The sequence below is a fragment of the Sinohyriopsis cumingii genome, chromosome 7 (genome assembly GCF_028554795.1).
Source record: "Sinohyriopsis cumingii isolate HCF-2022 chromosome 7, ASM2855479v2, whole genome shotgun sequence".
Lineage (NCBI taxonomy): Eukaryota > Metazoa > Mollusca > Bivalvia > Unionida > Unionidae > Sinohyriopsis > Sinohyriopsis cumingii.
The window spans coordinates 50,406,998-50,419,399 of record NC_142967.1 but is presented as its reverse complement, the minus strand read 5'-3'; the positions used below and the strand labels follow the sequence as shown (position 1 = coordinate 50,419,399).

At 37.5% G+C, this 12,402-nt stretch overlaps 1 protein-coding gene across 1 annotated transcript; it reads right to left on the bottom strand.

The window, feature by feature from the left end:
* Positions 1-1,054: 1,054 nt before the first annotated feature.
* On the bottom strand, positions 1,055-12,097 carry LOC149795202 (cytochrome P450 26A1-like). Its single transcript, XM_089964943.1, has 5 exons — positions 11,892-12,097; positions 6,784-6,994; positions 4,549-5,046; positions 2,973-3,404; positions 1,055-2,158 (listed from the first exon to the last, which is right to left on the bottom strand). The coding sequence occupies exons 1-5, from the start codon at positions 11,963-11,965 to the stop codon at positions 1,787-1,789; spliced, it is 1,587 nt and encodes a 528-aa protein (XP_089821069.1). The 5' UTR covers positions 11,966-12,097; the 3' UTR covers positions 1,055-1,786.
* Positions 12,098-12,402: the final 305 nt, after the last annotated feature.

Genomic DNA, 12,402 nt, shown 5'->3' with positions numbered 1-12,402 from the left:
TATTGTTTTGTTGCATTTTATATTTACAAGTATTTGGAAGGTTTTATCTTTCCAGGGGTTGTGTGCATTTTTATATTTTTACTTTTTTTTATAAAAAATTATTTTTAGCTCACATCCCATTATTAGTATTGTTCTGAGGTACTGTTAAACGCTACAATACAATACGTGCATACTCAAACCTATCGGTAGTCTGTGAGCCGTGGTAGAGCGTCAGACTTGTAATCCAAAGATTGGCTGCCTCAGTGTGTTCCTTGGAAAGGCACAGAGCTCCCATTTCTTCGATATAACATAACCAAAGTCCTGAAAGTAAAAAGCAAGCAACCAACCAAACACTCCTTGTCTGTGCATAATTTCCAAAACGGTTCCACATTTGTCTTCGTTGGATCGTTTGAAGCGAGTGTTGGCTATGTCTCTTTGCCTGTTTGTGCCAGTGACAAGGTTTGATTTGCTCGTGGTTTGAAGTGTTGTTATATTGTGCTTGACCTTCGCTGCTAATTTTCTTTTTTTACTTTGTTATTTTCTTTAAATGAGATATTTTTTAAAAACAATATATGCTTTGCTGCAGAACTTCCGATATTCATCCTAGTTCAATTCAAGCATCTACATGAGGCTCTTTTTGTCGAAACATATGCACAATGGAGGCGCCACTTTTAAAGGTATCAATACCAAAGATTAAAACCATCCAACGAAGTACAGCATGCTTAACAGGGGTTTATCGATGATACCAGACGATCTGAAGCACAAAGAAAACTAAAAATGGTAATCAGATGGTATTCTCAGGGTAGGGTATTGATGTATTTTTTTGGGGGGGTCGTGTTTTCTAAACGGTATTTTCAACATTTTATTGGCTTCATGATGTTGAGGAAAAGGGAGGTAAGTCTATCAAAAGAACACACTGAGTCAATTCACAATGGCTGGCCTTGGTGGCTATGGAATACTTATATAACGAGGCTGAAGCTGGACCGCGCCTCCTTATCCAAATCGAATGCATCATCCAGAGTAAATTAAAAAATTAGATAATATCGTTTGTAAATTATAAATAACAACAAAAACATAAAAAGAATATTTTTAAAAAATTAGCAAATCTCACTGCAAGATACTTTGCATAGATCTATCTATCTTTCACAAGTGTGACTCTCAATTATTTATATTTATTAAGGGATACATTTGATGCAAAAAGAAATTAATGTGAAATTCTTGCAAACCCGAAACAAAGGTCTGACGTAATCCTCAAAACCACAATGTGTATTTTACAATTGAATATATGAAGATCAGAGCGATTGTAGTATTACCCGAGTTAAAACTTTCGTTGAAAGTATAAAGCTTAAAGAATCGAAAAGGCAAAACTTATATTAGTTTGTAACGTAATCGGCTAAGGCAAGCAGGCTCTCTCTCTCTCTCTCTCTCTCTCTCTAAAGATATGTTTATTTCTATATTATGCAATCTTTACAGTACTTTTGTACATTATGCAAGTTTCTAGTTAATGGAATATGAACTGAAAGTTTAGCTATGTTAATATTAAACACCAGTCTGGAACCCAACATGCACAGTAACAGTCTGGATCCCAACATGCACAATAACAGTCCGGAACCCAACATGCATAATAACAGTCCGGAACCCAACATGCATAATAACAGTCCGGAACCCAATATGCATAATAACAGTCAATAGAGGATCAGCAAACTGTAAGCCCTCCTATCGTCTGTCTCGGTACATTTTGGAACTCTCAGGATGAATAATGGAGATTCTAACGAAATGTCGATGAAGTACCATACATGGATAACCTTCAAAATAATTCTGAATCATCCCGTCTGCGTATTTGCACTGGAAGAAAGTCGACAGCGTGAGGCACAGGAATGAAGCGCACTTCAGCATCCTCGTTAAGTAGTGTCCAATCACAGTTTCTTGCCAATTCCAATAAAAATATACGAAGCGCGAGTTTCGCAAACTCTGACCCCACACATGACCTATGACCCCCTCCGAAAGGAACGAAGTTAAATTTCTCAATGGGACACTCGCATGAGAGGGTTCCTGGATGAATAGAACTGTCGTCCCACCGATCTGGTCGAAATTCCTCAGCGTCCCCGTACACCTGGGGGTTATGTTGTGTCTCCCGTATACTGTACATAACCGTCCAGCCGGCAGGAATCGTGTATCCCTGAAATAGAAATCAAGAACCACTGATGCGTCTCTTGAATAGGCTCCTTTACTGGAAAGCATAAACGGTAAACAATTTAAATGATACTAGGTCTACAATAAATTATTTAAATGTGCACTTAATTTACTTAACGTCAAATTATCAAAGTTGTAAGCAAATTAATTCACTAAATTACAAAGCGATTTCCTTTTATACATTTACTGTTTTGCGTAAGTGTGTGTGTGTGTGTTTGGATTTTTAACGTAGCTTTTAAAAAAATAATTCAGTCATATCACTACGATGTCTGCGGCGTTGCAGTTTATAGTGATGTCTAACACTGGGGCATCATGCCGCAGACATATAGCATCATGTCCCATCCAGTCACATTATCCTGGCACCAGGCCGAACAGTCCTTATACGACATTTAATAATTTCACACACATTATCAAACGCTCAATGCCACCGTCATGTTAAAAATCTAGCATTCTTGTCAACTGGCGTGTCCATGCAGTGTGAGCAGACTCAAATCCCCCATCTGACTTTGATGACTATTTCAAGAATTTTCTTAAGTTTACTGCAAAGTGTCCTCTTCTTTTGAAAGAAAGTTTATGTACTATTACAGAAAAAAATAATTATGATTGCAAATTTCTCACCATCGACTTTAGTTTTTAATTTAGAATTCAACTTCAGTAACGTATTTTTTGTTGTCACCAGAAACGCAAATGATCATGTGTAAAAATATACAAATAACTGCTGATACAAAGTTGACGTGTTGCATCAGAATGACCCGTAATAGATCATACGCATTGTTAAATGGGTTCTTAAAAAATCTCACCCCTAATTCAAACGTTTGCAGACATTTTCGGAAACTTGCACCTGCTGGAGGGTAAATCCGTAGGAGCTCTTTCAACACTTTGAAACTGTACGAAAGGTCCTTCAGAGAATGTAGAGTAATGTCAACGTTTTCTGGGTTTAATAGACCGTGCTTGTCAAGTTCTGCACGAACTTCGTGAAGTACGTGTTTGTGCTTGCCAAGGATCATTATCAGATTTGTTAAAGCACTTGAGGTTGTGCTGAATCCATTAGAAATAAGGTCTAATGCTCCTTCTGCTATTGTGTCCAGTGTTTCTAAGGTGATCTCCTCTTCAAAAGCCTCCATATAATGTTCAAAGGCCGTCTTGAATGAAGACTTTTTGCCTTCCTTTGAGGATAACCTAAGTAGTTGTTCCTTTATTCCTGCCATGAGACCTTCACGTGCTTTCATTCCCTGAAATAAAATTGTTGTTTTAGACGTGTTTTAGAAATATATGATTTATAATAATCAAAGGCAAAGCGTAATCTTTACTAAATTGTTAATGTATTTTAATTTTTAACATTTGTGGGTAAATAACTTTAATGTTCTCGCACATTTCGACGTCAAATTAAAACATCTAGTCATATGAAGTAGGAATGATGCTTTGAAATCTGAGAACAAGAAACACCATTACCGGAAGTACTAAATAGATTGGTGTAATTGGCAATGGGTAAATTTCTTTAATTAAGAGATGTCCATACTCTATCTCGATGTAGATGATAAATACCCTTTATTTTATAGCTGGAGGCTTCAGAAAATGAGAAGGTGATAGGACACTTCATACGGCTGTAGCTAAAAACTGCTTAGTCATACGTTAATAAACACTTATACCACTAAAAATATTATTATATGTTACTTTTCATATTTTAATTTCACCCTCAAAATAAATTCATATTACTCTTATCCACGAACTAATGATGTCCTAGGAAAAATGTATGATTTAAAAAAAAAAACCTGAAACTTCATGAAACATGAACCAACATCACCCATCACGGATCTTTACAAAGATTCAATTTTGAGTATGCGCACCTTTTATCATAAAACCTAAGCAACGCACCGCCTTATGTGTCAACAATCATATGTTTTCGTTCAGTACGGGGTTTTCATGGGCTTGAAAACGTGAGTTAGAGGAATTTCGAAGCGTTATGGCGAGTTGGAGTCATCAATAAAAGGATCAGCTTTGTGGTGCTAATCTTTCACTGATAATTTTTCTCTATTTGTATAAATGTTGATTAATATGGCGCTTTCATTGTTTCCATCTTTTTATTTATTATTGCTGATACATGTTGATTATTATAGCGCCATATTGATAGCGACTGACTTCAAAGGCGAGAGATTACATCTTCGACATCTGTAGTAACCAAAAACTATTTCATGCTGTATATATTTTAGGTTTCGTCCGTGTTCCAAATAATCTGACGATAAGTACGTGGTATTTGTTGTTTTAGGAAAATGCCATTTTAGCTAAAGCAAGGATGATCTAGAGAGTTGATATAATTTATATATTGTCTTTAATTGTTAACAAATCGTTTGCAAAGAGAAATGTACAGATCCTTACCTTATGGAAGCTAAATCCAGGAACATTAATAGGCAAGGTCATTAGGGCATCCATAAAGTCCAAAAACATTTTATTATACCTTTCCTTTTCTCCTACGTCAAACTCAAACCCTAATAGGACTTTGCAGGCGATGGACAACGTCATCTTTCGGCACTCAATGTAGCCCAGAAATGTACCTTTTTCCAGCCAAATTTCGATATGCTTTCTTATATCTGATTGGATGATCGGGACATACTCCGCTAACGCATGCATACTAAAAGCGTGCAGGACATGCTTCCGCTGTCTTCTGTGGATATCTCCCGATGTCTGTGTCATGGCCCCAGGCCCCAGCAGGAGCTTGGTGCTTTTTGGCCAGGACTGGATCACAACAGAATTCTCTCCCAGGAGGATTTTTCGCACATTCTCTGCACCGATGACTCGGATAGTGGGGCAACCAAGCATGTGGGTTTTGTAAATATTACCATACTTTTCCTGCCGCACCTTGTAGAATATGGAACCCTGAAAATTAATGTCTTTAAAGAATGACTAGTACCATAAGGTCGTTAGATATTGTGATTGCCACAGTTAAAAATAACTATACAAGATGAAATTGTTGGAAATGAACATCTTAATTTTAGCTCTACCTGTCAAAGACCAGATGACATTATGGGGTGGCCTGTTGTCCAGCAGTTAGCACAATACAGCTATCGTTAATCCTCCTTGATTACTTTAAGGGTTGCCTTAAAACTCGTCTTTGGTTACGTGTTATGGTTCACATGGTAGATGCCAGCAATGCACCGATTTCATTTAGGACAAATGAGACATCATTAAAAGCCTTTGGCGAAAACCCCATGTCGTAATTATCATCAATTCAGAGGGCGTAGTGACATGAATAATTTTAAGATAGTCATAATGGCAATTATACTGGATGAACGAATGGCACCATTTTTATTTAGGACCCACTAGGTATCATAAGAAATAGGTTGCTGAAAACTCCATGTCGATATGGACTGTCATTTGGGGCAAGTAGAGACAGCACTATTTTTCAAGATATGACCATCCATTCACGTGTAGTAATATATAAAAAATATCAAGATGGCTTCTGTAGCGACCTCAATGGACGTCAGATCGGTACCATTTTCATTTAAGATCAACTACATATCAAAAGAAGTATTCGGTTGAAAAACCCAAGTCGACTTGACTTACTGTTAAAGTAGACGTATAATAACAAGATTTGTAAGATGGCTGCCACGGCACTCATACTGAGTATCAGATTGACATAATTTTTATTTGGAACAAGCTAGACATTTATAGGAAGTCCTTCATTTAAAAGCAGATGCTAATACGACCATCCATTCGGGAGGAATTGTGATAACATGATATTCAAGATAACTGCCATGGCGGCCATACTGGTGGCAGATCAACCTCATGTTCTTATCACAATCTATTCAGGAGAAGTGGCAATAAGAAGAGTTTCAATATGGCTGCCCTGGCGGCCATAAGGGATGTCAGATCGGCACCATTCTCGTTTAGTATCAATTAGATATCATGAGAAGCCTTTGAGTGGAAACCACGTGTTGATAAGACCATCTATTCAGGAAGGCCAGTGATAACAAGAGGTTCATGATGGCCACTGTGGCGGCCATATTGAATCTTATATCGGCACCCCATTTTCATAAGTCTTTCTGTAAAAACACACAAGATGGCTACCCTGGACGCCATATTGGATGTCGGGTCAGCATCATTTTCATTTAGGACCAACAGAAAATCGTAAGAAGCCTTATAGTGAAAACCATGTGTTGATATGGCCAGCCATTCAAGAGCAGTGATTTTCAAAATAGCCGTTGTGGCGGGCATATTGGATTTCCATGCAGCACCTTTCTCTTTTTGGACTAACTAGACATGGGATGAAAGTATGCAGTTGAGGAGAAATAGTGATATCAATTTTGTGCTAGCGGACAGACGTACAGACGCCGGACTACACACAGCAGATGACCACATAAGTTGTTCTGGTTTATGACCAGTAGAAGTAACAAGAAGAAATTTCCTTTGCGCTATGCTTGTGAGACTATAACTTAAAGGGAGAAAAATGATTTTACGCTTGAATTTTTGCAACATTTTCTTCATCTTTCATTTACGGAAAAAATGCATCGTTTAAGGGAATTGTTATATCGTTATTGAAAAACTGGTATAGTCATATTAAATAATCAATCAATTCAATTTTAGATGGCATTTTTTTCCACAAGAAATATTTACCTTCTTTAGGAATTCGAGAGATTCACCTATAAATGGATATCCTAGCGTGCCAGGTGGAAGCGGAAGTGACTTGTCACGTGCTGATGTTGTGATGACTATAACGTGCCACATGTACTTGATCGCATTGGGCAAGGAAAGAAGACATATTATGGCAGCCATAATTGCGATACACGTTCTCAAACCGCATTCGACAATTGTTTCCTCACTATGACTGAAAAGTGGACAAAAATGAATTATATACTTTGTTTCAGCATCATTATTTTCTTTTTTGTCTACGCCGACTCTTCCTCTACAATATGACCTTTTCCGAAGCTTTTACCGTTACCTTCCCTGTGTTCATGTCTGTGGTGGCATATAACAATATACCATAGCGGTATAATAAACTTGTATCCATTTCATCATATTTGTTTACTTCACACAAGTTTCCATTCCATTTTCATATTCGGGGCATGGTAAATTAATATGGGATGGATTATTTTCCATGATAAAACCACTTTAAAAGACCAATTCACTGTGAGGACTATAACATCCTAATAATAAAAGTGACATGGAAATCATTTTGATCGTTCACAAACGAGAAGAAGATGATGATGATGATGATGATGATGACCTTCGCGATGTATGACATCAAGGATAGCAAATGTACGGGACGCTAGCTGCTAGATGTGCGCGGTATACCGGTTGACCGCCGCAATACTTTTTTTCTGGTACGTACAATGGTACCTTATCACCATACCGGTATTTCGACTGTTTCCGTCAGTAAGGAGTGTGTGGAAATTCTCGAGTAATCTTCTTAAGAATTTAATTAAATCAAAGGCATCTTTTCAATTTTCATATTAGAATAGTTTATTTGTTGTTATAAAAGTTTAACTTGTCGCAAATTAAATTTGAATATTAGAAATATAATCATATTTATGATCTTTTAATCGCATGTCTGACATGCGTTACGTATGCCGACTTGGTGTCCAAATGGAGTGTTGTGAACGATATTTGGGCCAAATCAACAATGTCATTTTTTTATTTTCAGGGAGCAGTTGTTTTCTTTATGAAATGTACATAATTTCTCTAGTCCACTAGATCTTTTCTCTCTTGTTGAGCAAGTCTGCTTTATGTTATTGGCCCTCTCTGATACATATCTTGCCTGTGTGCCAATCAAACGTTCTCTATTATATCAATAGTGTAGCTTCTAAATAGTACGCTTCGTTGTGTGTGTGTGTGTGAATGTTTGTGTGTCTGATTTGGATTTTTAACGTAGCTTTAACAATTTTTCATTCATATCACTATGACGTCTTCAGTCGGCAGTTTATAGTGATGTCTAGCACCAGCATCATGCCCCACCCAGTCCCATTATTCTAACACCAGGCAACACCGCTCCGGTGAACTAGTGCTTAGAGCGTCCGCTTCGGATGCGGGAGGTCGTGGGTTCGATCCCCGGCTGAGTCATACCAAAGACTTACAAAAATGGTACTAACAACTGCCTCGCTTGGCGCTCAGTATTAAGAGGTTAGTGTTAGGACTGGTTGGCCTGGTGTCAGGATAATGTGACTGGGTGGGGACATCATGCTACATGTCTGCGGCATGATGCCCCAGTGCTAGACATCACTATAGACTGTCACACTGCAGACGTCGTAACGATACGACTGAAAAATGGTTAAAGCTACGTTAAAAATCCAAATCACACACACACTAACACCAGACCGACAGAAATTATAAATATATTTTGAACTTTTGGAAGTTGGAAATTTTTTAACAAAAACACTAAGCATAATTATGCAACCATTATTTGACAAACAACATATTACGCGTATTTTATTACTATTTAGATGAACTGATCAGATTTTCTGTTTGCTTTCAAAACCAAAACCCGTTCTATTTTCATTAGGTTTTGCTAACCTCTGTGAAAAGCTGTTTACTTTTCGGTGTGTGCGCGCGCTCGTGTGTGTGTGTGTGTGTGTCTAAAAAATAATTTCCGGTTCTCCAACAGCTTAAAAAGATGCTTGCATTGATTTATAACATACACACCACCCACTCCCCTCCACCAAATATCTACTATATTCATTACATTAGTTAAAAACTGAACTTTTTTAGTTTAAAAAAATCTCGACTCGAATGAAAATGGCAGGTTCCTCCTCCAGAAAACTAAATGATTTCTCCAGGTAAAGTAATGTCTTGATTTACGGAATGAGCGGGCACAAAATCAAAATTCGTCACACGCCTCAGTCAGGATTTTACAAAATGTAATTATGGAACAGTCATCAATTTTATTTCAACGAGTCTTTTAAAGATAGAAAGAATGTCAGAATCAAAAGTGAGCGTTCCAAGACAACTTTTAAACCATTTAATAGGGGTTTAAAGCCCTGGAACACCGGAGCGATTAGCGTCCATCTAAAGCCTGGGTGGAGGGGGTCATGTCTACTTTTATAGCAGTCAGACATGCGCATATTTGATATCATAAGAAAACATACTTCAGTACAAAGTTCGTCACAAATAATCTTTACCCAGCACATTTCATCGTCTTCTTGGTTCAGTGTTACGATTGAATTTTCGATTCTTTTTCATAAAATACCTTTTTTATTGTTATAACTCAAATTGTTAAGTTTTTTTATATATAAAAAAGCAGAATGTGTTGTAGCTGAACACTATGATACTTTTTACACTGAAAAAAGTATTACTGTGATCTCTCCTATATTCTAGGCATTGAAGTTAAGTAACTTTACACAATAAAGGTGATACATGCAGAAAATCGCTTATGTTAGCAAATTCCTCCACACTAAACGTCTGGAAGTCGAAATATGTATTACAGATTAGTGTTGGGTAGGTCATGAACTCTGAGAGACAGGTCATGAACTATGAAATCAGATGACGTGAACTTTACCAGACACGCGATCTAGTTTGGGGCAAGGAATGCGTTATGCAACGATTTCGCAACTCCAGCGCACAAGGGTTAGCCCATCTGCTTTAGCCTGTAACCTGTTTGGAGCACTGGTACGCATTCCGTGCGCCATAATCAGTATAAACGGCCGCCCAAACGCGTGGGAAAAGCCACCGCACACATGCGTCTCTAAGGTTCTGCCTTTCTTTACAGTTTCAAAGCTGGTATCGTTTCGCACCCCATCCATGTAACCATCATGCATCGCAATGAGTGACGCATCTGCAAGGGAGGCAATTGTCCTTTATTTCCCTCTCTTTCGATCTGAGTTTTCCCCACCAATAAAATGGTATGGTATGGTAATGCAATCTGATTCAAATCAGATCTCATCAGCCATACTTGGAGATCTGACAGATACCGATACAAGTTCATGTTTTGGTGACCTTTGCAATTTCCAGTCCACTTATTTTTAGTACCCCATCAGATAAAGCGTTGCAAATTCGTGTTATGTAGATTTACCGTTAGTAACGATATGTTCTGATTTTTAACCAGACTGACTGATAATGACGACGTTTCACCTTCACCATCGTAATCACAACGAAATAGGTGTTCATGACAGGAAATAAGACGCTAATATTTAAATTAGGTATATGATATACGAAAGAGTACAATGAAAACTTAATTAATTTTCACTATGTTAAATGGTTTTGATGGTTCTGGATGTTCCTACGACAAAACCTTGAATTATAAGAACAATTTGCGATGGTCTTTGCCTTTTCTTAAATTGTAAAAATGTATTTGGCAGCATGTTAATATCATTGTGATCATAAAAATATTACACCCTCTCTGCCGCTGAAGGATGCATATTCCCACCGGGCTTCATTTTATATAATTATTCCGAACCATTTCAATTACGACAGATTTTCTTTTTCTAAGGTGTAAGTCTTTAGTGAAAAGTAAAGCGTTTGAATTTAAGCAGATTCTAACATTTTAAAAGTTACTTATAACACGTTGATAGCATGATTGAACAAGTTAGTTGGGAATTTTAACGCAATAGTTCATCATGGGGTTCTTTGACATTTTCAAAAGGGGGTCCTAGGTGGTTTAAGGCGAGCAGTTTAAAACACTCGCCTTCCGACCACTGTCATCTTACCTCTGGCCACATGTATAGTTTATCCGTTGCTGAAAAATGTCGTTAAACCCAAAACAAAGACGGTTTTAATACTCTACACTCAGGTTACGTAACCACCTCCACAGGCTAAGTGTTAATTATCCCTTTTGTTATAGGTATTCGCAGGAATTAAAATCTATCGCCTCCATAAGAACACTTGAGACCCTTTACCGGGCGGAGTCATATATCTATTATTGTAACAGCAAACGAACCTTTAAAACTGAAATGGTTGTGTGATTTGAGTAGAACATTGAAACGAAAACTCTCAAGAGAGAACCCTTGGCGAACCATTTTGTTTAAAAAAATATATTATTTAAGTTTAAACATAATAATAGCTGGGATAAACAAGATATGAAGAAAGAAAATAATTGTGACAAAATCCGGCTATCGTACAATGTAGGACATTTCGTGCAGAATTCGTACGTCACAATCCAGTTAAAACTGGCTAGCTCAATGGTTACTATATGATGGCTTTGTTAAATTTTGGGATGAGCGTGGAGTATAATAAATTCGTACGACTTACCTTTATTAATTTTCATTTAGTCGTGAGGGACAAAAAGGTACATTGATCCATGTATGTATGTATGTATTACGTACGTACGTATGCACTGGGTTCAACAGCACATCAATATAATGATGACTACAAGGTGACCATCCAAATTAAGTTAGAAAATTGTAAATTAAAAGTGCCAAAATTTGAAAAAGACACGTTCTTTCGAAAACAACATTGAAGATGCATCATCCAAATTCATTAAAAGGTTGGATGATACAAATCTTTACAAGGTATAGAAAATGAGCAACCAGAAAGGACGAGGGTTCTGATCTCTTCCCCACCAGGACGGGTCTGCCGTTTTGTCGTTGTTGCGCAAAAATAACTCCCGATTGCTTAATCACTACACGGCTTTTCAAGTGTTGAGGACTCGTGAAACACACACACACACACACACACACACACACACACACACACACACAGTGTGTTTAAAATATTGTTTGAATTTCTACTGACATTTTCTTCATAATCAGTAATATAAACTAGAACTTCAACTAATAAAGATAAGTAAAGCTTACCTGAGAATTTCCTGTACAGGGCTTACGGAGATAATGACACTGTCCATGTTGTGGCCGGGAATAGTCAAATTCATGTCACTATCTAGCGAAGGTGGTGAGACAGTTTCTCGTCAGACTTGCGCAACATAATGCCACATTTCCTGATCCACGTGTGTGCCTAGGCTCGCGACAGCACTGCTGACCTACTACTACTGTTACCGTATGTCACACATTAGTCAACTATACCTATTGAACCATTCGCGAATCGAAACAGAAATGCACGTTAACAAAACACCCTTGCCGCCCTCTGCACTTGAAAAAATAATGATTGCAAAGAGAAAAGAATAAAAAATTTACAAATACTTTGTTATAAATTCTCGGCAATGTTATAAACTTGTCATAACCAGTTCAATAATTCACAATAATTCGTCTTTGCTCTTTGGACGTACTCTGCAGGCGCAACCAATGTCAGATAGCTAAGTTTTTGAATGTTTTCATTAAATACTGATTAATTAGCAGAAGCCACGGTGGC

Excerpts from the sequence above, each read along its gene's own strand:
- LOC149795202 (XM_089964943.1), bottom strand. The coding sequence starts at position 11,965 with ATGAATTTGACTATTCCCGGCCACAACATGGACAGTGTCATTATCTCC. Across the intron at positions 6,995-11,891 it reads CCTGTACAGGAAATTCTCAG|TCATAGTGAGGAAACAATTG; the intron begins GTAAGCTTTACT and ends TCCACTTTTCAG. Across the intron at positions 5,047-6,783 it reads CTCTCGAATTCCTAAAGAAG|GGTTCCATATTCTACAAGGT; the intron begins GTAAATATTTCT and ends ATTAATTTTCAG.